The 26,168-nt window shown below is 49.3% G+C and overlaps 12 protein-coding genes across 13 annotated transcripts; 10 read left to right on the top strand and 2 right to left on the bottom strand.

Annotated features, from left to right (window-relative positions):
• Positions 1-528: 528 nt before the first annotated feature.
• FOXG_07562 (uncharacterized protein) lies at positions 529-1,038 on the top strand (the record flags this gene model as incomplete). The annotated part of the gene is made up of 1 exon (XM_018386147.1): positions 529-1,038. The coding sequence occupies one exon, from the start codon at positions 529-531 to the stop codon at positions 1,036-1,038; it is 510 nt and encodes a 169-aa protein (XP_018243260.1).
• Positions 1,039-1,426: 388 nt separating this feature from the next.
• On the top strand, positions 1,427-3,695 carry FOXG_07561 (uncharacterized protein; the record flags this gene model as incomplete). Its single annotated transcript, XM_018386146.1, has 2 exons — positions 1,427-1,732; positions 1,776-3,695. The coding sequence occupies 2 exons, from the start codon at positions 1,427-1,429 to the stop codon at positions 3,693-3,695; spliced, it is 2,226 nt and encodes a 741-aa protein (XP_018243259.1).
• Positions 3,696-3,764: 69 nt separating this feature from the next.
• FOXG_07560 (uncharacterized protein) lies at positions 3,765-4,584 on the bottom strand (the record flags this gene model as incomplete). Its single annotated transcript, XM_018386145.1, has 2 exons — positions 3,765-4,389; positions 4,439-4,584. 2 exons carry the CDS (start codon positions 4,582-4,584, stop codon positions 3,765-3,767), a joined length of 771 nt encoding a protein of 256 aa, XP_018243258.1.
• Positions 4,567-7,146, top strand: FOXG_07559 (uncharacterized protein; the record flags this gene model as incomplete). The annotated part of the gene is made up of 4 exons (XM_018386144.1): positions 4,567-4,774; positions 4,819-4,905; positions 4,954-6,998; positions 7,054-7,146. The coding sequence occupies exons 1-4, from the start codon at positions 4,753-4,755 to the stop codon at positions 7,144-7,146; spliced, it is 2,247 nt and encodes a 748-aa protein (XP_018243257.1). The 5' UTR covers positions 4,567-4,752.
• A 338-nt stretch (positions 7,147-7,484) lies between these two features.
• Positions 7,485-8,373, top strand: FOXG_07558 (enoyl-CoA hydratase). Its single transcript, XM_018386143.1, has one exon. The coding sequence runs from the start codon at positions 7,598-7,600 to the stop codon at positions 8,303-8,305; it is 708 nt and encodes a 235-aa protein (XP_018243256.1). The 5' UTR covers positions 7,485-7,597; the 3' UTR covers positions 8,306-8,373.
• A 458-nt stretch (positions 8,374-8,831) lies between these two features.
• FOXG_07557 (uncharacterized protein) lies at positions 8,832-11,245 on the top strand. Its single transcript, XM_018386142.1, has 2 exons — positions 8,832-9,525; positions 9,572-11,245. The coding sequence occupies exons 1-2, from the start codon at positions 9,261-9,263 to the stop codon at positions 11,185-11,187; spliced, it is 1,881 nt and encodes a 626-aa protein (XP_018243255.1). The 5' UTR covers positions 8,832-9,260; the 3' UTR covers positions 11,188-11,245.
• Positions 11,246-11,354: 109 nt separating this feature from the next.
• Positions 11,355-12,882, top strand: FOXG_07556 (alcohol dehydrogenase). Its single transcript, XM_018386141.1, has one exon. It carries the CDS (start codon positions 11,397-11,399, stop codon positions 12,639-12,641), a length of 1,245 nt encoding a protein of 414 aa, XP_018243254.1. The 5' UTR covers positions 11,355-11,396; the 3' UTR covers positions 12,642-12,882.
• FOXG_07555 (uncharacterized protein) lies at positions 12,820-14,810 on the bottom strand (the record flags this gene model as incomplete). Its single annotated transcript, XM_018386140.1, has 5 exons — positions 12,820-13,538; positions 13,586-13,866; positions 13,911-14,105; positions 14,148-14,591; positions 14,638-14,810. The coding sequence occupies 5 exons, from the start codon at positions 14,808-14,810 to the stop codon at positions 12,820-12,822; spliced, it is 1,812 nt and encodes a 603-aa protein (XP_018243253.1).
• Positions 14,811-16,928: 2,118 nt separating this feature from the next.
• Positions 16,929-17,241, top strand: FOXG_19503 (uncharacterized protein; the record flags this gene model as incomplete). Its single annotated transcript, XM_018399724.1, has 3 exons — positions 16,929-17,024; positions 17,091-17,138; positions 17,206-17,241. 3 exons carry the CDS (start codon positions 16,929-16,931, stop codon positions 17,239-17,241), a joined length of 180 nt encoding a protein of 59 aa, XP_018243252.1.
• A 439-nt stretch (positions 17,242-17,680) lies between these two features.
• On the top strand, positions 17,681-19,565 carry FOXG_07554 (uncharacterized protein; the record flags this gene model as incomplete). Its single annotated transcript, XM_018386139.1, has 4 exons — positions 17,681-18,006; positions 18,053-19,103; positions 19,150-19,323; positions 19,374-19,565. The coding sequence occupies 4 exons, from the start codon at positions 17,681-17,683 to the stop codon at positions 19,563-19,565; spliced, it is 1,743 nt and encodes a 580-aa protein (XP_018243251.1).
• A 287-nt stretch (positions 19,566-19,852) lies between these two features.
• On the top strand, positions 19,853-23,417 carry FOXG_07553 (serine/threonine protein kinase). 2 transcript variants are annotated; one of them, XM_018386138.1, is made up of 5 exons: positions 19,853-20,891; positions 20,937-21,259; positions 21,304-21,473; positions 21,524-23,097; positions 23,143-23,417. In XM_018386138.1, exons 1-4 carry the CDS (start codon positions 20,610-20,612, stop codon positions 23,083-23,085), a joined length of 2,337 nt encoding a protein of 778 aa, XP_018243250.1. In that variant the 5' UTR covers positions 19,853-20,609; the 3' UTR covers positions 23,086-23,097; positions 23,143-23,417. The 2 variants fall into 2 exon arrangements, with proteins under 2 accessions (XP_018243250.1, XP_018243249.1); XM_018386137.1 differs by having other exon boundaries at positions 21,524-23,417.
• Positions 23,418-24,870: 1,453 nt separating this feature from the next.
• On the top strand, positions 24,871-26,168 carry FOXG_07552 (uncharacterized protein). Its single transcript, XM_018386136.1, has 2 exons — positions 24,871-25,139; positions 25,187-26,168. The coding sequence occupies exons 1-2, from the start codon at positions 24,964-24,966 to the stop codon at positions 26,079-26,081; spliced, it is 1,071 nt and encodes a 356-aa protein (XP_018243248.1). The 5' UTR covers positions 24,871-24,963; the 3' UTR covers positions 26,082-26,168.

Raw genomic sequence — 26,168 nt, 5'->3', positions numbered from 1 at the left:
TTCAGGGGTTTAAACTCAGGGACTTGCCTTTCTCCTACTGGCGAGCAAGCCTAAGGAAATAAGCGTGTTGTATCTCATCGATCGTTCGAATTTATTCAAGGATAAATAAACTGACTCGTAACTGATATGCATCATCGGCCACAAGGGGGCTCGCGCAGCTGAACGATGAGTAGTGAGTTGACACGGGCCACATAACGTCGAGCCTCAAAAGTCCTCTTTTCTTGAGCAGACACTTATGCTGATATGGAGTGTCGAATTCGTACCGAATGGCTTGAGTTCAATAGCAGTCAGAATTATTGACGGGTCTTTGGTTCAGTGACAGTGAATTCACTTGGCAGCTGTCAGCAGTGTCAGGAGCTGGCTGCCAGTCGATTAAGCCAGTCTTCCACCAGCCTGCCAATCTCTGGTTCACACACAGCCTGCCACCTCATTCTTCTTGCCGCAATAATATCCTTCTCACATAGTTTACTCCTCATCACCACCAGTTGAGCAACGGCACAAACTCTCAGCATCACCAACAACACGATCATGTCTTCCACACCTATGCGCAGCGAAGACACCGGACGCCCCGGCGAACGCGAAAGGGTTAATGAGCAGGATCTGCCTGAGAACAAGGACGCCGTGTCGATGGAGCTCCTGAAAAAAGAGAACGGTAATCTAAAGCACACAGCCGATATTCAGGCGGGCAAGATCCTTCGCTTGGAGATGGAGTTGCACGAAACCAAGCAGGCCCGCATTGATGACTCTGCATGTGCTGGGAAATCCAAACTGGAGATTGCACTATACCAGGCAAAAGCAGAGGTAGAATCGATGCGGCTGTCTCAGGAAACTCGGCAACAAAATATCCTCGAGCTGGTCGAAAAGCACAACTACAGGATCACAATACCGGTAGCATCTCATGCCAAGTCATCGAGCATTTCCAAGCGCTTATCCCTTCGGGGAACAAGGAACACATCAACCACTTGTTGGAGTTCGTCTTTTTCGCAAAGGTTGGGAAATGGTGCTGTTTGCAGGAGGCTTGCGAAAAAGGAGCCATAGGACTTACTGAAGCCCGTACTGGTTCGGAATGTCCCCTTCATGGAGCAGAGTGTAAACGGATCATGATGGCGAGATAAGATGCTGCTTCCCATCACCAGATCATCTTCAAAAGGTTTGATCCGGTGCCTTCACTTCCATGAACTTCACGGGTGAGGTCGTCGCTCGGTGCAGGGTAGCGCCGGCCCCACAAACCGCCAGGACAGGGTTCCGTTGCCGTTGAGCCCCTCCACCTCCACCTCCACCAACTCTGCCGTCTTCCGATTTGTTTACTCTACCATCAGCCTTACCTTATTTACACTCCGCCTTTTCAGGTGGTACCAGCATATCTGCCGAAAAACTACATAAACGGCACTTCCACTCTCAAACCACTCTCCTTCAACATGCCACCATGGCTGCAGTTCAGCCTCGTACGCGGTCTGCCCGCTTAGTGGCCGGCTTTACCAACAAATCTACTCAACATGCACCGTCAGCGACACCAAGTCCTCACGTTCACCATGGACCTCCGGCGCTGTCGATTTTTTTGACCAATTTGAATCTTTTGGACCTCGATCAACATGAGGATTGGCCAGGTATCAAGGCCCAAACATTTGCCAGCGGCGGCTCTAGTGCGCAGGGCCTGAAGAAGAGGGTTCACTGCGTTGAATGGGCACTCTTCCAGCTGTTTGCGCTATGGGATCCTGATGAAACAAAAAAGGTAGGACAGCAACCAAGAGTGAGAATTAGACTGACATTTTCAGAAACTCAAACCGTTCTTCCCTCCTCTTGACCAGACTCAATCGGTCAACCTGCGAGCCGCCCTACTACGAGCTCTCGAGCAAGCAAAGAAGAATGGAGTCCTAGGAAGGGACGCTGTCGTACGAAAGACAATGCTGGACGAATGTCGAGGTGAACGACTCGAAGAAGTTCTCGCAGCATTTTCATCTGCTGTTCTCAAACATGTCATTGCTCAAGAGGTCGCAACAAGCGGTGAACATACAGCACTTGCGCTCGGACTTGCGCTCGAGGACCGCGGGTACAAGAGCGACAACACAGATCTCAACGCTATGGTTTTGGCGCACAAAGTTGCCATTAGTCGCATACTCAACAGCAAGGTAGCCGCCAGCTCAAGATTCCGCGACTTTGCCGACCTTTTGACCGTCAAGGAGAAGGGCATCGCTAGGAGAAAGGAAGCAATTGATGCTCTCGAGGGAGGCAAGACGATCTCTGACGATGCTAGACGGGAAATGTGGCGGACACTTCGAAACAACTGGTCTGGCAATGAACGATGGATGGAGACGCTACTCTACGGAGATGCCAGTGTTAAGAAGGATGGACTTCTGGGTATGCCCTTTGATCGCGTGTGGAGAAGAGTCCAGCAAGGTCGACTTGGAGAACTTGAGGAGCACTCAACAGGTCTCCTGGAACAGCTAGACACTCGAGTTCGTGTACAGAGGGAACGACTTCAAAAGTGGCAGACCTTCCGCAACAGACTGTCAGCCGATCAGCCCAAACCATCCCCATCCAAGGTCAAGCAAAAGGAGAAGGAGAACGGCATCGATTTTGGCTTTGGTGCCCACGAAGCACTTCATCTTGGAACAGCCAGCCCTAAGAAGGCGACTTTCGGCAAACCGAAGCTCCTCAACGAGTACGAGGACCTTGTGTCCAGTCTGAGCCAGGAGTTGCAGAGCACAAAGCCTCAAAAGTCTTCGGCTCTTGACTTTTTGCAGCGCCCTGCTTCCCAGAATACACCAGCAATCAATGCACCAGCTCCCGAACCACAAGAGGAAGAGGAAGAGGCGATCAGCGAACTCGAAGACGAGGATGGGTTTGCTGAAACTCCGATTCAGTCTTTCAAGTCGAAGCTCGACAAGTCTAAAAGGCTTCCGGTGCGCCCTAAGCTTGCTCATACGGATGACTCTTTTGCTTCAGTCTCTTCGCGCGCCAGAAACTTGCGCAAGCCATCGGAGGACGAAGCTCGTATTCTTCGTGCCTCATCAGTCGAACGGACTAGTTCACCCGAACCTGAGGATGAACCTGTCGCAGCCTCTCCACGACCTGAGTACGATGTTTCACCCCAGTTGTCGCCTCATATATCACCTCAACCGTCTCCTCCTCCGTCACCTCTGCCCCTACAAGAATCACCAGAGCTAATGGCCACGCAACCGTCCCCTACCCAAGAGATGGCAGATCAGATCCTCGAATCTATGGATATGGCTTCTCCTTCTCCGGTCAAACGACGACCCAAACCTCGACATACTCTTTCACTTGCTGAACGAACTCGCCTGACCATGGCTCGTGAAGCATTCGACCCCGATAATGAAGACATTGATATATCCCCACCAACGTCCGCAGAACCTGTTTCTGCAGAGGACCCCAGTCAAACATCTGTTGACGATGAATTTGATCTCATTGCTCGGACCCGGAAGAGCATGGCTGGTTTCGACAAGGCGAGACAAAAGGCCCAGTTGGACAGGCGACGCTCTCTGCGAAAAACGAAGGCACCCCCTAAGAAGGAGGGAAGTTACTTTCCCAAAGTGGAAGAGGAAGACATGACCATTATCACCGATGAACTCATGGCTCAAGAGGATATGGAGGCTGTCTTCAGATCACGACCCAAGATCAAGGCCAGCCCTCTGCCAAGTCCGACTAAAGATTGGGATGACGACGAATATATGTAGTCATGATAATGAATTCTCCTTAATCATAGTTTACATGCTCTCATATAATGTACACCGTGCCTTTACACTCTACCAGCCCTGCTTCTTAAGCTCCATAACTCTGCTAACAGTTGCCTTGAAACCATGCTTGAATCGTGATCGCCATCGCTGACTCCTTAGTCTCTTCTTCTTAAGACCCTTGCGCTCGTGGAACTTTTGGCTGTGGAATTTGTTCTTGACTTGATCCTCTCGGATGATTCTGTTGAGAACTCGAAGAGCAACCATGGGTGTGGGACCAGTTGTCTTGGTTACTCGGTCCTTGATGAAGACTGTACGGCCAGTGACGGGCTTAGCGCGGATTTGAGGTCGAGCAATAGGATCGGAGACGAGTTCGGTGCCGAATGCGCTGGACTTGTTGGCGATAATGGATGCAATGTCCAGACTGAACGGTTTCGAAGCATCATAGGCATGGCTAGACTTTGATTCGGTGGTAGGTTCGGCAGTAGAATCGGCGGGAGGTGGCGAAGGAGGAACACTGCCGATAAGGGGGTTTGATCGAGCCAGAGGAGCGACGGCTGGAGGTGCCTCTTCATCTGTGGGAATCTTGGGACCTGTTCGGAAGGCGAGTGAGGTTGTGAATGTCCTCTTGGCGAGGCATGTTGAAGGTGTAGCTACTCTCGACAGCATTGAGCTGCCAATTCTGAACGAAGCGGCCCTAAATAATGTGAGCATCGAATTCAAAAGTACAAGGCCAGTTGACTTACATCTTGTCGATATAGCTAGACCGCCAATGGCCGTCGTCAATAGCTGTCCCAAAACAGGCGATGCAGAAAAGTCGCGATATTCGGAAAAATGTAGGTGCGAAAGAAGGCGGGATTGTGGACCGAAAACCGGCCCCACATTGAAACATTTCAGCCTCGTGCCTGGATGCCTCAACACGGTTTGCGCCTGCATAAAGAATCGCGGAACAACAGCTAAAAACAATTCCATCGTTACCTTGACGTGGATACTTTATTCAAAAGTCTTACGCGACCATCCTAATTCCCTCCTCCCCGCGCGTATACGCGACGGCGCCAATATGGCATATAATCCTTATGGCAGTATGTTTCCCTTGAATCAGTATCAACAGAGCTAACTTATGTAGACAATCCTTACGGCGCGCCTCCTGCGTATGGGGGATATCCCGGATCAAACAATGCCCCTCCAGGAATGGCTCCTCCACCTGGTCTAGGTGCGCAAGCTCTACAATACACTCGCTACCCGTCTAACATGTTTCCAGGACCTCCTCCAGGCATGTCTTCTGCTCCGGGAATGGCACCTCCAGGTGTCCAGCAGTCTAGCGCCCAGCAAGCTAATCGTCCAAGCGGCCTTCCACCCAACTTCCAAGCGCCTGCCAACATGCCCAACATCAACTTCAATGCCCCCGTGATCCGACTCGGTACATCTCAGCAGGGAAAGCCCGGTACTCCCACAGCGAGCGGTCGTGATATGCCTATGCCCAGCGGCGGGCGACCTGGCTTGGGGATGGACAGAGGAGGTGATCGAGACCGAGGTGCGAGGGAAGTAACACAGGTACTTGTTCCCCCAACGAACGAGGAGAAGCTCCGAACGATCTTCATAAACGAGATTCCCGAAGGCTTGGGCGGCGATGAAGGGATCTTACGACTCTTGGGTGCTTGTGGAAAGCTGCGAAAGTGGGATTCTGAAGCTAGTGTCACAGAAGACCATAAAGGCGTTAAGTTTGGTTTCGCTCTTTTTGAGGACCCTTGGTCGCTGAGTACTGCAGTCAAACTTCTCCACGAGCAACAAGTCGAAGTTCCCGTCAAGCGACAACCAGTAGCCGCGGATGTACCCAAAGACGACACGTACGAGGGTATCGACAAGACGAAGCTCAAAGTTACGGTCGATGAGAGTTCGCTCAAGTACCTGGAGTCCTACGAAGAGACTCAAGACGGTGCTATCGGATCGGAGAAGCTCGAGGCGGCCAAGTCAGCGCTCAAGCATGCTGTTCACGATTTGTTCTACCCCAAAACCAACACATCAACTGAGGACGTCACAATGGGCAACACCGAGTCTGGCGAGAATGTCGAAGTGGTGAATATCCCATTGGCTCAAGAGGACGAACTCGCAGATATTCCAGCTGAGATGAGGGAAGTTGTGGCACAAGAAATCGCTGCATTCCGAGAACGCAGTAACCAAAGAGATCTCGAACGTCTAAGAAAGGAAGAAGAGATGGAGGAGATGGAGCGACGACGAAATGGACCAGCCCGACATTCTCGACTGGATTCACCACCAGCTACCAACAACATTCCTCTTGGGCCAAGAGGCAGCATAGCAAATGCGCCATCAGGACCTAAGGGACAAAATGGACAGCGAGTTGCCTTTGTGAATGGAGGTATTTCAAACACAGACCTTTCTATTCACCAAGAAGATGACGACACAGACGCCAGCGACGGAGAACTGTACCGACGATACAAGTCCAAGAAGGATGAGGAGGACGAGAAAGCATACCTCGAAGCTGAGCGCAAGTGGAGCAACAGAGAACGATCAAGACAAGCAGCAATAGACCGAGAGCGCGAGCGAGAACGTCAAGACGCAGAGTCATTCGAACAACGAAAGCAAGAGCAGCTTGAGCGAGAGAAGGCATGGGATGATGAGAAAGAAGCAAGTCGCAAGACACACCCTTACTACCGCGATCACAGCGGCTGGGCCCGTAAGAGAGCTGGTGACCGCGCAGATGAGGAAGCACGAGACGAAGCAGACAGAAGAGCAGAGCATGATGAACAGCGTCGTGAAAAGGCTGAGATGGAGCGTGCGCGCGGTATGGCCGACTCGTTCCTCGACAAGCAAGCTGAAGAGATGGACCAGCGACAAGCACCCGCCGCTGCACCCCAGCCGTTCAAGCTATCCCTCGGAGCCGCAGCTCAGAAGGCTCAAGCATCCAGGGCAGCACCACAACGGCGCACAATCGCAGAGGTGGAGGGTCTCTTGGACGACGAGGAAGCAGATACTTCTACAAAGCGACAACTGGTCCCTATTCAATTCGAGCCTTCTTCTGCTACGGCGCATATGACTGAGGAGGAAATTTCACAGGCTGTTCGATCCCTGGCCCAGGAGATCCCATCGGACAAGGATGGTCTGTGGGGATGGCAGGTCAAGTGGGAGTTCATGGATGATGCAGTGGTAAAGGACAAGCTCCGACCATTCGTGGAGAAGAAGATTGTTGAGTATCTCGGTGTACAAGAGGAGATGCTCGTCGAAGCAGTGGAGGAACACCTTCGCGCTCACGGTACTGCAGCCGCTCTAGTGGAAGAGCTAGAAGGAGTACGTTTCACCCATTTTATGTCTTATGATCAAATTACTAACGAATGTTTCACAGGCACTTGATGATGAGGCGGAGGATCTTGTCAAGAAGCTCTGGCGTATGGTGATCTTTTTCACTGAGAGCGAGAAACGCGGACTACCGGCGTGATGAGGGGATGCTTTAAAATGTACTATTATTATAATTCGACGGGTTGCAATGCCAATGAACTAGGTGAGGGCGTTTTGAGAGCTGTGGGAATATACAATTGAGTCTACAGTAACTTACCAATGTCTTTGTCTCTCTGTCTATGGTGTTAATGAGGGGGATCGTCGGCGGGTTGCCATTGTTGGGGGAGCTTCCGAGGTGCCGAGGTTCCCCACACTGAGCTTACCGTGGTCCTGGAGCTTGTAGTGATGTAAATAAGAGGTCAAGCTCCAGATTATCAATCGTTCAGACTGTTCAACATCAGTAAATCACATCAATCGCAGTAACAATAATCATCATGTCAAAGTCACTCAATCCCCCAAAGGTGCCTCACACCGTCATATCATTCCCCCATCCTCATGTCGTTCTCGTCACACTTAACCGCCCAGAACATCTCAATGCCCTCCAGCGCCAGATGAGCTTCGATCTCGACCGTCTCTGGAAATGGTACGACAACGAGCCCTCACTGCGCTGCGCCATCATAACAGGCACCGGACGCGCATTCTGCGCTGGCGCAGATCTCAAAGAATGGAACGTCAAAAACTCAGAAGGAAACGTCAAAGACGTTGAGAAGTGGGCAGAGAACGGCTTTGGAGGCTTGAGTAATCGCCATGGAAAGAAGCCCATCATCGCAGCTGTTAACGGTCTCTGTCTCGGCGGTGGAATGGAAATGATACTTAACCTCGACATGGTCATCGCCAGCGACACCGCCAAGTTCGGCCTTCCAGAGGTGAAGCGCGGCGTCGTCGCCATCGCGGGTGCACTACCGCGTCTCATCCGAACGGTAGGACGACAACGGGCATCAGAAGTAGCGCTTTTAGGACGCATGTACAGCGCACAGCAGTTCTTTGACTGGGGTATTGTGAACAAGGTTGTCAAGCTGGAGGATGTTGTTCAAGAGGCGCTGAAGTGGGCCGTTGAGATGTCTGACAATTCGCCCGACTCGATTATTGTGTCGCGCGAGGGTCTTTTGGGAGGGTGGGAAGCTGAGGGGCCTAGGGATAGCACGAACAGGATTGACGGGGGGATTTATAAGAGCATGGAAGGTGGTGATAATATGAAGGAGGGTGTCTTGAGTTTTGTCGAGAAGAGGAATGCTGTTTGGAAGAATAGTAAGCTGTAGACTCCCAGTGCGGGTGTTATTAGAAGAATGAACAGAGCAATTGATCTCCATACAGCTAATTGTTGCTAACTGCTCAGTCAGACCTTGAACTGCCACCAACGTCGATGGCTTGTTAGTGTCTCAGCTTCCAAATCATTATCAATTCGCCAATTCTCGGGCATGTTTGCGCATATCCGTCCAGGCCATCCTAGGGACGGCCCTCAATAGCGGCTCATAGCTTCCGCGATGGAGTAATTCATTCTCCGATTGGCATGCGCTCAGACTTTCACCAAGAAGAACCAGGGATGTCGATCGACAGCAAAAATCTCTCGGGCAGCCACATCTAATAGATCATCACCCAAATCTCCCAAAGAAGGTTCTCAGCTCGACGCGGGCAATCTGTAAGTCTCCAAAAACGAGATAGTGGTAAACGTAATTCACAGCTATCGGCAATTGATGACGATCCGCGAATTCTGGTTGGTGTGAGGTGCACCCAGATGCAAGGATGACCTAGTGGAGTTGGCACGGTGAGGGCTCCATCCTTGGTTCGAGGATGGTCGTCTTGTTGAGCTCCTCAAATGTCTTGGGCTGAATGCATAAGCCAGTCAGAGATAAGCGGCCCCTTTAGAAGGTATCGCCATGGTAGAGATCGCCGGGAGAGATCAAATCGTCAGCCTGGAAACACCCACTACCTGTTCGCTGGCGCCGCCATCTAAGACATTGAGCCACTGTCGTATCTTGTTTTTGTACCGCCGCAGGTAGCTGCGGGGATGCATACCGGAATTATTGTATTGTCTACCGCTTGGCTGATCTTTGACCGAAACATGGTTCAGTTCGATGAGATTTGAGACACTCCGGGCTAGTGGTCATGTCCAACATAAGAGGCTGCTTCCCAGCTGCACTCAGCTGCATTTGTGAACACCTTGTGCGATGTAACAAACCTCCGCCTGGTGTCACCGAGTGAGTGTGTGCTACAATGGACTACAGTCATCTCGCCCCGAATTCTCTGAACGAGTCTGTCAAAGGCCATCCTGAATCATCTCGGGATTTTCAGAGCAGACCTTCAACTCCGGGAATGGGACCTGACGCAGGTGTCGGATATGGGCGAAAGCCTCGGAAGCTTGTTCTCTGTTTCGATGGAACAGGGAACAAGTTCCATGGTGACGATAGTGACAGCAACATCCTCAAGATCTTTCGAATGCTTGACCGTGAAGCCGATGACCAATACCACTATTACCAACGTAAGTGACCCGTTCGTCGCAGTCACACTCAACTCACACAATCCAGCGGGCATTGGAACATATGTCGTCTCAGGATCACTAACTCATACCGGCATTCGGGCTCGCTTTGGCTCTTGGTATCAAAAAGCCAAAGACTCGGCCATAGGCTCTTCATTCGACCAGCATGTCGTAGGAGGCTATCGATTCCTTATGCGATTTTATAACCCCGGCGATGAGATTTATATGTTCGGTTTCAGTCGGGGAGCATATATTGCACGCTTCCTGGCCGAGATGCTCGATTATATCGGACTCTTGTCGCACGGCAATGAAGAAATGGTCAAGTTCGCTTGGAAGGCATTTGCTCAATGGCAAGGTCGTGAGCAAATTCCTGAAGACGAGGAAGATTGTGACAAGCCACCGAGCAAAGAGACCGAGGCCGCAAAGAAGAAGAGAGACGAAATGTTTCAGTTCATGAAGGGTTTTCGAGAAACATTCTCTCGTCCAGTTGGTCGTATCCGTTTCCTTGGGCTGTTTGATACAGTCAATTCTGTTCCAAGATTTGAGACAGCTTGGATGCAACGCAGCAAGTTTCCGTACACCGCACGAAGCAGCGCCAGAGTAATTCGCCACGCCGTCAGCATCGACGAGAGACGAGCCAAGTTTCGTCAGGATCTCATGTATCAAGATCGACCCAAGCAGAAAGATGACCAAGGTCATCACTTTCACAAGGCAATCAATGACATCCGCGAGGAACTCAACGGACACGACGATCGAGGCAGAAAAGGCAACCATCTCTCTCCTAATGACAAGAGAGGTGGCCGAAAGAAGAAAGGCAGCGCATATGCGCCGTACCGAGCTCGCTCAAGATCGTGCAGAAGACCAAGCCAATGCGGAGATCCTGACAATTTCTCCAACCTCTCCGGTCTTGCACTCGATGAGATCAACAATATCGATGACGATGCCGCCCAAGACATTGACGAAGTTTGGTTCTCCGGTGGTCATGCAGACGTCGGTGGAGGCTGGGAAATGCTTGAAGGTAGCAAGAGTACCAGTCACATTCCCCTTGCATGGATCGTGAGAGAAGCTCAGAAAGCTGGTCTCACATTTGACGATGAGAAGGTCGCAGAGATGGGATGTTGCGCTGCTCACGACTGGCAAGAAGCCACAGGACGACCTCCAATTCCTGATCTTCGAGTCTCAAGCGGCAGTGGAGGTCCAGGTCGTGCACCTGATATCCCAATGGACGAAAAAGAAGACCATCCCAAGAACGATTTCCACAACGTCATGCACGGCGCCTGCACAGCTCGAATCCACGACTCCCTCGAATACGGCCAAGGTCTCGGTCCCTTCGCTGTAACAGCTTGGAAAATCATGGAGTACATGCCCTTCCGTAGAATGGATCTTCAGTCCGACGGATCATGGAAACCAATCCGCTGGCCCCTCCCTGGAGGTGAAGTTCGAGATGTACCTGATGCAGTTCGAGTCCACGGAAGTGTAATTCGTCGTATGAAGCATGATGAAAATTATCGGCCTGGAAATCTCATCATTGGCGGTGGTGGTAGGGGTGTTAGAAAGGCCTCTGCTCAGCACGGTATTGGTGATTGGGAGTGTGTAGCTGATCATGGTGATCCGGTTGGCGAGATCTGGGTGAGGAAGAAGAAAGATGACAGATATCGAGATTAATCATGGTGATGGATGAAGAATCAGATAGTCAATTAATATTTTATTTGTCGACGTCCAAGTTGTTGAGGTGATCTTGAAGTTGATGTTCATGGCAAGTACAAGCGGATCACGTGAAGCTCCTCTAGAGGGCCACGACACCAAGTCTCCATCATGTCTAGCGCAGAAGATCCTCCAACATGCGCTGAACAACACCACATCAACTCATCGCCATGCCTCTCGTTCTCTTCCTCGGCATCCTCGAAAATGGCATCCCCGAACAAGTCCGCCAGCACAGCCGCACGATAATCTACACCATCCTGACCCTCACCCTCCTAACCCTCCTCAAAATCTGGACCTCTGGCCGCAAGAATCCCAGCCCGCGCCTCCTCCATGGCAAAGTCGTCATGATGACCGGCGGAACGTCCGGTATAGGCGCCCAAACGGCCCTCGGACTCGCATCGCAGGGCGCGCAGCTGGTTCTGCTCACACAGGCGCCTCCGTCGGATCCGTTCCTCGTCGAGTATATCCAGGATCTGCGACAGAAGACGAATAACCAGATGATCTACACCGAACAAGTCGATTTGTCGGACTTTTACAGTATTCGAACGTTTGCGACGAAATGGATTGATAATGCGCCGCCTCGACGGTTGGATATGATTATTCTGTGCGCTGCTGCCATGACCCCCCCTGGTGGAAAGAGGAAGGAGTCGGAGGAGGGTATTGAGGAGACGTGGATGGTCAACTTTTTGGCTAATTTCCATTTACTCGGTATTCTAAGCCCGGCTCTTCGAGCGCAGCCCATCGATCGAGATGTTCGAGTTATTATTCCCACCTGCTCATCCTACATTGGATCACCATCCCTCAAGGAGCCTGTCTCAACGGCCAACTGGAGTCCCGGTACGGCATATGCTCGCAGCAAACTCGCCATGAACGTCTTTGGTCAAGCATTCCAGAAGCACCTCGATGCCTACGAACGACCCGACAAGGCTCCCAACAACACCCGAGTAGTCTTTGTGGACCCTGGTCTTGCCCGAACCCCCAGCACGCGTCGCTGGTTGACGCGTGGATCTCTCTGGGGACTCGCCATCTATCTCACTGGCTACTTGGTTCCCTGGTTCCTCCTCAAGTCTCCTCACATGGCCGCCCAATCTATCCTCTACACCGCCATGGACGGAGACTTTGCTCGAGGTCCTGGTGGAAAGCTCATCAAGGAATGTATGGAGGTCGACTTTGCGCGCAAGGAAGTCAAGGATGAAGAAGTCGCCAAGAAGTTGTGGCAAGAGAGCGATGCTCTAATTGAAAAGGTCGAGAAGATCCAGGCCAAGAAGAGAGCTGCCAAAAAGGCTGCCGATGAGAAGAATGCCAAGGAAAAGACTGAAAAGGAAAAGGAGGCCGAGATCGAGGAGCTCGTCGATGCCATCAAGAAGGGCAAAGAGAAGCATAAAAAGGCTGCGGGAAAGAAGAGTAAAAAATAGTCGACGATGTACATGAACATAGACATAGACGGAGTTTGGGTATTGGTCCGGCGGTATACGGGATGTAATATGTAACACAAATGAAATATCCAACGGGCATAAGTTTATTGCCATCACCAACTCCGACGCTTCCCCTTATCCGTATCCGTACAAAAGTATATAAAGCCATTCCTCGACGCTATTGTTGACGCTCGCCGAGAAAGTCAAAAGGTCCAGTGAACAGCAAGCTTTCCATCCCAGGATCAACTTCGAGATCTGCCAATATGTTGGTCATCCACGTATCATCTGATTCACCTGTTATTTGAAGACTCGGCACCAAGCCAGGATCTTGAAAAGGCGATGGGGTGAGTCCAATATCTCCGGTAAACGGGTTTGACGGTGACGTCTCGGTAGATCCGAAAAGACTCCCGACTTCAGGCGATTCGACAGGACCACATCGCTCAAGATACCACCTTTCGATACGCCGGGCTCTTCTCGCAAGACCAAAGTATGGATCTGATTCACCGTCACCGGGGTTTGAGTTTGACGCTGATTCCATGCGGAGGACAATTTGACGAAGGGTGTGAGGCATGTCGAGAATACGTCGAAGATGGCCCGCAGTTTGTGCATTTTCGGGTTGTGCTGCTACAAGATCGAGTCGTACTGATAAGGAGACTGCACAGTATAGCATGATCCAGCCGATGTTGGGCATCGTGTCTTCGTCGCCTTGTGGGAGAAGGAGGATCACGCTTATGAGGGACTTTGCAGCAGACATGCTTTGTGAGAGCCAGTCTAGAAGACGGCTTTGGTCTGCGCCCTGCTGAAGACTTTGAAAGCCATTTAGGCCGTATGAGACGCCATCCGGTGAAGGTTGGCAGATAAGGAGGTCAAGGACATGCAATTGCAGAAGAATTGTGGCTAGATGTGTCAGAAGCGATTCTTCCTTGGTGGGAACAAGCACTTACGACTCTCGCTGAGCGGAAACGGCAAGGATGATTTTGTCGACGTATATCGCTCTCTGATTCTATGTAGCTCAGCAGGCAGTTTATCCTGTCTTGACCCTCGAATGGCTCCTGTGGCTTCAATTACTGCATCGTCGACCTCCTCGGTAAGCTTCTGAAGATAAATGATGTATGGAAGATGTCTGTCAGAAGGAGCAGTTCCCCTGGATAAGAGCTTGTGGCAGCATTCGAGGATAAATGGAGAGTATCGAAAGTGGTGCGATTTTTGTAGCAAGACAGCCGAACTATTGCCTGTTAGATATGGTTTGGAGGCTGTTGTACGACATACCTGGAAGAGAGATAATAAGTCCCGGCCAAAGCTCTCATCTCATCGTGCGTCATTTCACCAGACCCATGCTTACTCTCTCGATTCAAAGCCCATAGACTTGCAACTCTCGGCCGATCAAGTCTCATGTCTGAGATGATGCTTGCTGCAAGTGACAGATGCTGGGTGTACTTCATGGTTCCTTGATGAAAATGCGCCCTGAACCATTAGCGACGAACTGTGAAGAGACGTTTAACTCACCAAGCCAAATGCACCAACAGCCCTTGCAGCATATCCAGGCTTGCAAAAGGCCCTTTTATCATCCTGACAAGGACAATTTCGTTGAAGAGCTTGCCTAATGCTTGCTGAAGCTTGAGATCCTCATGTGAAGCTGCCGCGAGTATCGCGACACACAACGTTGGTTTGTCTTGAACCAACCCCTGAATAGTTACCGACTCTGCAACCACCACAAACGGAAAATGAGGCGACATGCGCATTCTGAAAGTATCGAGAAACTCTTGTCCCTTCTCAAATGGCAATAATCCCCTGGAGAACGGGTTGTGAGATGCTTCGGTATCAATGCTGGCTGGTGTCGTGGACACCCCAGGTGAAGTATCCGTAACATTTGCTGAGGTCGCATTGGCCGAGGTCAAGGACGGTGACCTCGATCTTGTAGGACTCGCAGCTTCAAGATTCCTTGACGGCCTGACCCAAGTTAGTAATTGCAAACCACAAAGTGCAAAATTCTCACCCAGGCCTCAAAGCCTTCCGTCGCCGAGATGGATTAAAGACACATGTCTTGTTCAAGCGCAAACACCTATCGCATTTTCCAGACTCCTGCGATTTCTCGCATCGAATCTTGGCATGAAAACACGTCTGGCACGTCTTGAGCAACGGAACGTTTGGATCTGATCTCGAAGCCATTGTGAACACAGTTTGAACTGTTTGTTTTGATGCTAGCGTTGATGAAATTGAATCATTAAACTTCTCAACGGCGGGGAAAACGTCTCATTTAGATCCACGACTCATGGATCCTAGCTTATCCATTTCATCGCATTGAAGTTACCTCAAAGGCGGATCTGATGATTTTCCCCTATTCACCGTGCCCGTAGGTCAAGAGATCACCAGAGATTGAGTTGTTTTGGTTGAGAAGCGGACTCGAATCTTGAATGTGGCTGTGACACTGAAGCCAGAGGTCGGACTCGGCTTTGGTTTCAGGGCACTTGCAGCGGAGTTTTCTGTGTCGGTGTGGCGATGCAGGTTCAGTTCAGCGCTATATCTCGACTTTGCAGGGTTGCATCGTCATCTCAAGAGGAACGGACTGTGGCTGGGTTCTTGTGCCCAAGTCCGTGTCCGTTCCAACACGGCACTTGAATGAAAGGATTAATGACGGCTCGCACCGACGCGCTCGTTATTGGTTTCGCCTTTGGGACGGTTTTAAGAAGGTTATGCCAAACGGATTCAATCCAGGGACGAAGCCAAGCTTGTTTCTCCACATCAGCTAAAGCTTGTGTTTAAAGCAGCCTTGTAGGGCGGAATCAGACTTCAACGTTTCCCCGCCTGACAAAGCCATTGCCACCATCCTCGGTGACATTCAATTTGACTGGTGTAACCAGCGCCTGAAAATTGACAATCTCAGCCTGATTTCGATGGGGCCCTGAGATAAAAAGTGTCCGACAGGTAGCAATCTCGGCAATTGAAACGGAGTTCGGACAGTCCCAAACTCAGGATGAAGCTCTTGCTGGTTTAATCTTCTTTAGGGTCAGTGACTTAAGTGTCTGGAAGCTGACTTAAGAAATTATTGAACGGATCCTGTTGAGGTTTATGATAACGATGCAAAAATTGGACTTCCAACAACTTCCAAATGGTTGCGGACGCAATTTCCCAAACATTGCGCCACCATCACGGTCACATTGGTTCACTGGCCGTATCTTCCTTTCGTTCGCTTTCAACTTGCATTTCTTAACATCAATGATTAATTTCAAGTACCTCATTTGAGTTTGAGCATTACAGCTACACTTCCTTCCTAGTTATAAACGATTTACGCAAGAACTGTTGCACAAAATGAAAGCCCTGTCTGCACTGCCCAAATCTCCAGCATCAACTTAAGATACGTTGTTTGTGTAAGTGTCCAGAGCCTGATCTTCTCAACCGCTCCAATCATCAATCCGAAATATCGAGATCATCAACCTGACGTCGACGCTGCTGGCAAATTCGACCTGAAAGATTAGACATATTTTCGATCACCCCATCAATCACGGTTACGCGCAGTATCAAGAAAGGATGTTTCGGTCAGTATTTGATCAGAATCACACAGATTTGGCGTATACTGCCCGGGAATTAACTGGTGATTGATTCACAGTTTCTTCGACAGTTATCGGGTCATCCTTGAGGCAGTTGCTCATAGCCGCTTTGTGATGAAACATTGACAACGGCACTGTTAAACACTAAAAGCGATACAAAGACGTTGCAGGCCCTTCGCGTCTTATGTTTCTTCCACTTCTCGTCTTTCATGGTGCGAATTAAGGCTCAGACGAAGAAGAGTCACATCAGGCTGCACCTCGCTGCATGTTGGCTTCGCAATCATCTGCATGACCAAAATGTGAGCCATCGCCCCAAGACCGGTAGGCTATCAGCCAACGGCGTCCATCATTTCAACCACCCTTGCTGCTTGTGCCTCTCTTGGCACATTTTCAGCTGCAGTATGGCGTACAGCAGTCATACTTCGAACTTGATAGGCAATTGATCCGAGAGCCTGATCCCCTAAGCCCAGCCCGTTGCGCTGTCCAGCGAGGATCTACCAATCGCCCCCTAATACTCCGAGCAAGCCCCGCGTTATCTTGAGCCGCAGCCATCGGGAGAGCGAATATCTAGCAACCTGCCCGACATGCCTGGCGCAGTCCCCAACCATCCTCAAGGCAGACTGTCTTCAGGCGACAAAAACGCCCAAGGCGACCTTGCGCGATACAGAACTGAGAAAACAAAGACTCCGTCACCAGAATCTAACCGCATTGCACAATCACCAATCATTTGGTTGCCACCATGAAGCACAACTCTATTGTGGCATACAAGGTGCGGCTAGAGGATGTACGAAAGCACCTTCGGGCCAAGTTCAATGACCAGAGCATTGAGGTCGAGGTGCGTAGGTCGGGTCACTGGGAGTGGCAGTGCTTTCGTGAAGCAGAAGCTGATCCGTGGCTCCAGCATATAGGGACCGAGTTTGTGTTCTATCTTCCAAGAACCTTGACTGAAGTGGGTTGTCTTCTTGCATTTGTATATCTTGTGATGTCTCTAACCCAGCAGCTGACATCTGGACCAGGCTGAGAAAGACGAAATCTATGATCTAGCGCCATGAACCACGCAATGGCTACAATACATTCCTGATATATCTTTTCGCAATACCCAATGTGAATCCCTGCCTTTTTTTTCCTTCTAGTTATTTACGCATATGAGCAATACTGAGTGTTCAGTTCGGGTTACATGAGGGCTGTTGTATACGCCTTCGAGCTCAGCCACTTTACATGTCAGTACCCTACCTGGCCTCATACCCATTGTCTATCTCTACCATCTTCATTCACACCATCAACAAACATCACTGCCAATCCCCTTTTGAGCACAACCAATATCAGGCAGTTTTCATCAAATTTTGCCGTTACATATGATCTAGGCTATGCGATTCTTTGATCCCTGCTTTGTGGAATTGGAATTCTCTTCAAGGAAATAAAATAGCTTGGTCCCGAGTAATCTACAAAGCCATCAAGCACTAGCTCATTATCAAATTGCCATATACTATCATGTCCTCCCAAAATAGTATCACTACTGTGGAGCTGTCCGAACCGGAACTTTACTTCGACAGGATATGCGATGCCTCTCACAACTATCCTCAAACTGCTCCCAGCAGAAGGAGTACCAGAGCCCGACAAGCAGTAGCTACTACTTGGAATAGAGAAGCAGCTCGAATCTTTCACCCGAGACCTGAAAATGCTTGTCTCAAGATCTTCGAAACGTGCGATTGCATGACTCAATGCAACTGTCAATCACTCTCGGGTGATATCAAGACCATGGAAGATTTATTACTTCGCTTACAGCCAAATAAGAAAGTCCCAAAGATGAGATACGTGTAAGTGCGTTGGTCTGTACTTGCGTACCGGATCTAACAAATTCAGGTCTCTCCAGTCCAAATCTTCCAAAGATCAAGTCAGATGTCCAGTTAAGATGTTCAAATATCTCTGCACATATCAACAAATCCCACCTTCGTTTCTAAGCTGTCTCTACTCTTTCCGGCGATCGCACTCTGCTCAGGAATGGTGCAATCTTCCTCAATTCAATGACGACAATACTTTGCTCTCGCCTGAGGATGATATCCTCCCTCTCGACCGAATGGGTCTCTCAGGACGCGAAATTAGGTATTCGTTTGTCTTGAGATCCGTCGAGAGTTCCACCTCCGTCCCGAACAGATCTTGGGGAGTCCGACAACTCGCAGTATATCATTCCTTTGACATTAAAAACGGGCAGTCGTTTTGGATGACCTGCAAGGGCAACTCACTGAACGAGGAACTGTTCCAAGAGGCTTTGGCTGAGAATAAATGTCTCCGATCAAGCGTTCTAGAATCTGTTCCACAGGCGTTTTCGTCTTCGCTTGAGGTTCTCACTATGCTGATTGATTGGTGCGATGATGATTGGATATTCTACATCAACGAACTCTTTGATGCAATTAAACCACTTGTGGACAAAGCGAGAACGCCTGCCATCAAAGACGAGTCGGCACTTACTAAAGACGTCAAAATCATAACAGGGTTGGCTGGGTCTCCCTCGAAAAGGCTCTCGCATATGACGAGTCTCGAATCTGGGACGAGCCGCAGTCAAAGCGATGAAAAAGAGGATCCGTGGGGTGATCTCAATGACCGAGTCAAAAGACTCGAGAGGCTTGAAGTGTTTTCTTTTGACGAGCTACAGAAACTGCAACAAGGCTTGGAGACGATTCAAGAAGCGCTCCTGGTTCTCAAGCTGAACAGCCAAGTTATCAGACAGATCCGCGAGCACTACCAGTGTCTCATGACTCAGTATCGGCTCCCCGCTTTGAAAGAGATCAAGAAGGGTTGTGAGGACTCGTTTCTTCAATATTGTCGGCACTCTCGAAATATCGAGGCCAATATCGACGCTCATCAGGCGCAGCTCAATGCGCTGCTATTGCTCGTCAAGGAGAGCAAAGAAATGGTAATTCTCACTTCAACACTGAGAGATTCAGGACTGACTTCCTTAGTACAATACCATTCTCCAATACAAAACCATTCAGATCAACAAGATCTACGCAGAGAGCGCTCACTTATCGACTCGGAATATGGAGAATATCGCCAACAAGACCAAGCGAGAGACGAGCTCAATGCATATCATCACTTTTGTGACTCTGATTTTCCTCCCTGGAACATTCATGGCTGTGCGTCACTGTCTCCTTGGACATCTTGCAACAACTAATTATATTTGCAGTCTTTCTTTCAGAGCGGCATTCTTGAATGGCCTCAAGTGAACGCAAAGGCGCCATGGAGACTGAACAAGGAGATATTTTCTCTATTTTTTGGCCTTTCCGCTACCATCACGATCGTGACCATTGTTGTTTGGATGATTATTCTTTTCATGCTGCGCAGGCCGCATAGCGAAAGAGTCAAATACGCATCTTAGAGTAACAAAACACAATCTAGGATGTTGATTCCATCTCATTTTCCGCCATTTTGTTCCTATCTGTACCTTTTATAGACAATAGATTTTTTGACACAAGTCATGAGCTCGTGGATAACATATATCTCAGCGATTATTACACAAAGCAGGATATGCCTGGTGATGTCAAGCCATGTCCATTTGTGGGATCATATGTTAGGCTGCAGCCTAGTTCCCCGCGCCGATGTGCCTGTCACACCATCTCTCTTCTCTCACTCTTGTGTGAGGCTCTGCCGTCTGGTCTCGAACAAGCCTCCTCATGATGAACTATATCCACCATGTTCCATCTCAGCCACTTTCAAGGTACAGATCCTCGGATTAGAGATCCAAATCATACGAGAAGGCAGAAAAAGAGTGGCTTCGCTTTTTAAGGCATCTTCAACACAGCCTACTTCGCCAGATAGTGGTGGGCATGATACAATGTTGCAGAGGAGAGCCTTGCTGCATATGCACACCCTTCCTAACCAATCTGGAAAGTTGATGACCCGAATTGGCATGAACTGAAAGTGCCTCGTTGGAGAAGATCGCACATGCCTTTTATGCGAACCACTTTCCCGCGACCTTAAATAATTTACCGGAAAAGACTTCCACCACTTTTACCTTCCAACATCATCACCAATATTCTCCTCTTCTGCATATCTAAATTGTACGCAATTGGACCAGAAAGATTGCTGGTTTCACTTTCACACCGGACTCTTGTGGTCCTCGTTGAATAGCCGCCATGTTCAATCCTAGAAAGCGCCCGCGCGACGAGCGCAATGAGGAGTTTATACGATATGTTCGGCAGGAATCGCAACCGGGACTTGACGGAAACGACATTGTGACCAGGTTTATTAGCCCTGCTGTCACGGTCAGATGGTGGAGGAAAGGTGGCCAGCAAAGATTATCTCGAGCGATCGATCGCAACATCCACGCTCTTCCCACGACGATTGAGAATGGCTACTTGAACATCTTCTCCATTTTGGTGTACATCGGGGAGGACATACCTCATCAACAACTTCACTTCCAATGGTTATCAGGACCAGCGACTACCGTTACTCAAATGCGCAATGTTTCGGCGATGATCCTGCACTTGTCGACGACATGAAGGAGTTTTGCGAGAACCAATGGATGTTCTGTCCTCTGATATTCTCGAGACACGCACCCATGGATAAGCGAAAAATCGACCCTCGGCAAATATTGCTTATGAAAACAACTTTCACGATAACGACTGATTCAAACCACTCCAAATCAATCATTAGGGTTGTGACCTTGTACCCTGAATGCTTCGATCATGAATGGAGTTCAACGGTAAATTCCCTCTTCTGCATCTCCCATTCCATCTAACATGAGTAGGGTACTGTCGTCTTTAAAGAATACCGCACACGAGAACGAGAAAGTTTGCGAGATGCATGGATCAAGGAATACAATGCATTCGCCGCGATCGAGTCTTGCGATTACATTGTTAAATATCTTGGTTCATTTGAACAGAACAATCGCTGTTTCATGATCCTGGAGCATGCGAGTGAAGGCAGCCTTCTCGAATTATTCAAGCGCAACGAAAGACCAGCCACGGAAGAAGAGCGGCGGTATTTCTTATACGGCTTGATGGGTCTCACCAAAGCCATCGACAAGATACAAAACCTTGGAGGCGGCCCTAGGAATCAACGAACAGGATTGTACGTGACACCCCCAATTTTCTTGGCTGTTACTAATGTCGTAGTGCTCACCGGGATATCAAACCTGCCAACATCTTGGTATTCCCTGGTCAAGATGGACGGTACTCGGATGGCTTCCAAATGAAGCTTGCCGATTTCGACACTGCGACACCCAATCGACCAATAGATGAGGATGAATCCAGTTTCCAGGATAATGACGGAAACAGGACATATTGTAACTACTCTCCTCTCACATTATTGGATTACGTTAACAAATTACAACAGGCTCTCCCGAAGCAACCAGGTTTTACAGAGACCAGGAGAAGGGTTTTATGCAGGTTCCAGTAGCCTCCGATGTTTGGTCTCTTGGATGTGTCATCAGCGAAGCAATTGTCTGGGTTGCTGGCGGCACGGCTGCCCTTGATGAAGCTGCCAACGATCGCAGAAGAGAGATCCTGACACACTGGCCATTTCTTGCCGATGGTAGCTTTGGCGAATGTTTCCATAACAGTTCCACAGCGCTTACTTGTGTTGTGAAATCACATTCAGCTGCGCTCGATGCGCTACAAGGTCCCATTTTCCTATCACGAAATGTCTGCAGTCTCGTCGAGCGTTGGATGCTTGTGCCATATCGGGAAAGACAATACCCCATCCTTATTTGGAAGGCCTTTGAGGGACAATACCGGGAGCTCTTTCACCCTGCCCCCCCTTCAGGGCATTATAGCACGCCTCTCTTACCTCAACCCGGCTTCCACCACACCATGATGCTCACTCAGTCGCCAGTGAATATAGCCTCTTCTATTTTTCAGCCCGATCAAACTCCTCATCAACGGCCGTTCTCCCATCCAGGACCTTCGAGGCAGGTCGGTATGGCCACGAGTCACCCCAACATCCACCAGCGAGGCCCTCTTGGTATCAATACCCGAATGCCTTCAAACAACGGAACACCAATTGATCGACACATATCAACTCAATGGAGCCACAGTGATGTTCAAGCTGTAGCTGAGTTGGAAGATAAATCTTCTCCTGTGTCAGCGGTATCGACCAATGGGTTCAACCTTGGACATTCGTTGGGTTCTCCAAACCATCCTGGCATCTCATTCTCTACTCAAGATAGTCATCACAATTCGGTTCCTGATGCCAATAGCCCGGCCAAGACCTCCGTTGACATTCACAGACTCACTCCTCAGAAACAACAGAACGGAGCGGGCATGTATGGGGACCTTACTATTGGCGATGTTGTCATTCACCGCAGCAACAATGGTAAAAGGGAAGCATTGGAAGGTTACGAACAGTTCTGCAATCGAATGGGGCGCCGACGCTTCGTCTTTATAATAGACGATTCTGTGACGATGCGCAACAGGGAGCGCGAGGTTCTCAGAGCGATGGAAGTTTTGGTATGGCTTGTCAGAAAAATCGACCAAACGGGTCCAGAAATCCGCTTCGCCTCAAAACCAGACCAGAAATACCCAATAGAACGTCGACCTCGATTTCTTCTGAACATGGACAGGTTCATCAATCCAATACGGAAATGGCTCCGTGGTAACGACGCTGAAACCTTCTGCAATATGAAGCACTCTTTCAACCAGATATTCGCAGATGCTAATATGGTGGATCCCAAAAGGCCAACAAGCGTCATCATCTTGACGGATGGGATATGGGAGGGCGGCGGCCCTATTGAAGAGAAGGGTGTTGAAGCCTGTATAACCAAGGTGATTAAGCGAATGGAAGAGAAAGGTCTTGGTGATACCGCTTTTACCTTTCAGTTTCTGAGCTTTGGTAATGATCCAGATGGCCTCCGCCGACTCATCTATCTGGACGACCATGCCCTCTACGGAGGGGGATGAGCATAGCAGGATGTAAGTTCTCTTTATGGGGGGAAATTTCGAGGCTGACTATTATAGTGATATCGTTGACCACGAGAGCTCTGAATCAAATGTATGGGCAATACTCACAGGGTCGGTGAGTCCAGGTAACGATGAGGCTTCGGCGGGTCCATCAACGGGGAGGCCGTCTTTTTCTCAGGGAGAATGAGCGATGATTTAGCGCGTGTTAGTGTGCGGTTTTGGAGTAGCTAAGAGTTATATGATGAACATTTACGGGGGAGCATTTAGACTTGACTTATATCTTAATACCCATATACTGCATTTTATCTTTTATACACGGCTTTTATGTTCGATGTTGTTGATCTAGTTTTTACACTCAAGATTGTTGAATGAGAGATGAAACAAGCTATACTTTTACAGTTCTAGCGCACTCTCGTGTTTCCCTTCCTGGCTTTTAGACAGTCTGGGATTGGATGGTGCCGTTAGCTCAGTGACCTTCGCTTGGTTGGCGGAGTGTTACCCTATGCCTTGGGTGATCAACACTTTGGCGAAGGGATTGCATGCGTATAATGATTGAAGAGAACGGTGAGAAAGCTAAGGCTAGTCACTGGTATCTGATTTTAATCTTACAAAACAATTTTGGACATTATGTGGTTGTTGTTCGATGGGAACTGACTCACATGATGTTAAATGATGCGAGAATTTAATGAATTGACCGTCATAGAAGCCGAAAAGAACAGGACCATAAGTTTAATTTGATGCTAGATACCACTAGAAGGGCCTTCCTAGAGCATACAGAGAGTAATGTTCTGGTTGAGCATTTGTTTAAGACTTCATATACAAGATTTTGTGACGAGGTTAGACGAACTGGTGAGTAAACTTGTCTCAGCTGAACAAAATTTCGAAGCCTTCCACGAATCCCTACTGTGTCCAATGATGTATAAGAAATAAACACCCAGTGGGTGTGTAATGAACCAGAGAATTGTTTAGAAAGACCGATTGATAGGCTAATTCCATGAGTAGTTGCGTGGAATGCATAAATACTGTCTGACTGGTGATAAGGAGTGATATTGGTATGAGCTGTCCCCCTCGATATTTTCACCAGTAGTATAGCCTGGAAATTTCCCGCTATATTGTCGGCGAATTATCGTAGAGGTGTAACGTCGAACGTTGTTTTTCATCTGATTGGATGTGATCTTAGAGTCATCAGGCTGTTATGTTACAGTATAGCCTTGGTGCTTTAAGTGGCTTTTGGGCAAGGCCCAGTCTTTGTCAACGAGAATGTGGTCGTACACGGACATCACTAAGAGAGTGAGCCATTAGATGCAGTCATATTGTTCGAATTTTATTTGAGATCTTGCGTTCTCGGTGTCCTATCCAACCGCTCAGTGTTGCACAATATTATATGCTAAACTTATACATCTGCCCCTGGCATCATCCAGGATCTGTGCGGCATTGACCAAAATTCATGGCGCCGTAACCAAAAATTGATATGTAAACTGCAATTGAAGGCACGAAATATACGTAAAGTGTTGTCAATCGAGGTTTATTTATGGACATGCTCAAGATATCTGATGTTGGCTGGTACAAGATACGGCAGATTAGATGAGATCCCATGATTTCATGCACGCGGTATTCCGAAGCTCTTACCAAACCTCACAGTGACTTAGTGCATTAAATTCGTAGTATTCAAAATCAAGTAGAAATACTGTTATGACTTCAACTTTCCAAAAGGCTACAGCAATTGGAAGACAAGCCAAGACGTTTCATCCTCTGACCTTATCTGGGGGCGGGCGCTAAGCCCCAAAGACCCAAGCGCCAAAAGCTAAGCTACCTTTCATCACCTCCCCTCCACTCCAACTTTCAAACCTCCATCATCACCAACACCAACCTCCAATCATGGCCTCCTACATCGACACCTCCCTCTCGGAGGTCCAGCCCGCCCCCGAACTCCTCGGCGAAGTCAAGAAGCCCAAGAAGAAAAAGGTGCTCCTCATGGGAAAGTCCGGCTCCGGCAAGTCAAGCATGAGGAGTATTATCTTTAGCAACTACATCGCCCGCGATACACGAAGACTGTAAGTCCCCCCTTGCCTAGGTATGGGGGTTGAAGCTGATTATGTAGGGGCGCAACTATCGATATCGATCTTTCGCACGTCAAGTTCCTCGGAAACCTCACCCTCAATCTCTGGGACTGCGGTGGTCAAGAGGCCTTTATGGAGAACTATCTCTCGCAACAGCGCGTCCACGTCTTTTCCAACGTCGGCGTGCTAATCTACGTCTTCGACATTGAATCCCGCGACGTCGACCGCGACTTGGCAACCTACGTCTCCATCCTCTCCGCGCTCCTGCAATACTCCCCCGCCGCAAAGATCTACATCCTCATTCACAAGATGGATCTCGTTGTCCCTACGGCACGTGAGTCAGTTTACGATGAGCGCATTCGGGTTGTGCGACAGAAGACCTTCGAGTATGCGAATTCAGTCGGTATTGCTGCGTCGTCGATTGAGCTCACGCCGTTTGCGACGTCGATTTGGGATCAGAGCTTGTATAAAGCGTGGGCGTCGATTATTCATGACCTTGTGCCTAACCTCTCGGTGATTGAGCGAAATCTCGCAAACCTGGGTCTCGCCATCGAAGCTGAAGAATTGCTGCTGTTCGAGCGCACATCGTTCCTTGCCGTATCATCCTGGACTTCGTCTGAAGGACAACGAAACCCGACTGAGGATCGACTAGAGCGCATGTCAAACATCATGAAGCATTTCAAGCAGAGTATTTCGCGCTTCACCGGTACGCCGCGCAACGCCGAACAGTTCATTCGAATGGAGCACAAGGCTGGCAATCGATTTAGTCTGTTCATTCTCAAGTTCACGACAAACACGTATCTCATGGTTGTTCTTCCACCCGGAGAAGCTCGGTTCAACGCTGCCATGCTCAATTGTCAGATCGCCATTGAGCACTTCAGATTTCTGGATGGCCCCGCAACTCCAGCTCCCAACGCCGCCACTGCTGCCGCCTAAACTGATAAGACCACATAGATCGGAGTTATCACGGCGTATGGCTTGTTATTTGGCGTTAGGTGTTGAGATACCACTCTAGGTGATATT

The sequence above is a fragment of the Fusarium oxysporum genome, chromosome 4, assembly GCF_000149955.1.
Source record: "Fusarium oxysporum f. sp. lycopersici 4287 chromosome 4, whole genome shotgun sequence".
NCBI lineage: Eukaryota > Fungi > Ascomycota > Sordariomycetes > Hypocreales > Nectriaceae > Fusarium > Fusarium oxysporum.
Note: the sequence above shows the minus strand (reverse complement) of the source record. Positions and strands in the feature narration are given on the sequence as shown.

Bases quoted from the DNA above. Each gene is read 5' to 3' on its own strand.
- FOXG_07558 (XM_018386143.1), top strand. From the start codon at position 7,598: ATGAGCTTCGATCTCGACCGTCTCTGGAAATGGTACGACAACGAGCCC.
- FOXG_07557 (XM_018386142.1), top strand. From the start codon at position 9,261: ATGGACTACAGTCATCTCGCCCCGAATTCTCTGAACGAGTCTGTCAAA. The intron at 9,526-9,571 runs GTAAGTGACCCG...CACACAATCCAG, and splicing joins CCAATACCACTATTACCAAC to CGGGCATTGGAACATATGTC.
- FOXG_07556 (XM_018386141.1), top strand. From the start codon at position 11,397: ATGCCTCTCGTTCTCTTCCTCGGCATCCTCGAAAATGGCATCCCCGAA.
- FOXG_07553 (XM_018386138.1), top strand. From the start codon at position 20,610: ATGGTTATCAGGACCAGCGACTACCGTTACTCAAATGCGCAATGTTTC. The intron at 20,892-20,936 runs GTAAATTCCCTC...TAACATGAGTAG, and splicing joins ATCATGAATGGAGTTCAACG to GGTACTGTCGTCTTTAAAGA. The intron at 21,260-21,303 runs GTACGTGACACC...CTAATGTCGTAG, and splicing joins AGGAATCAACGAACAGGATT to TGCTCACCGGGATATCAAAC.
- FOXG_07552 (XM_018386136.1), top strand. From the start codon at position 24,964: ATGGCCTCCTACATCGACACCTCCCTCTCGGAGGTCCAGCCCGCCCCC. The intron at 25,140-25,186 runs GTAAGTCCCCCC...CTGATTATGTAG, and splicing joins GCCCGCGATACACGAAGACT to GGGCGCAACTATCGATATCG.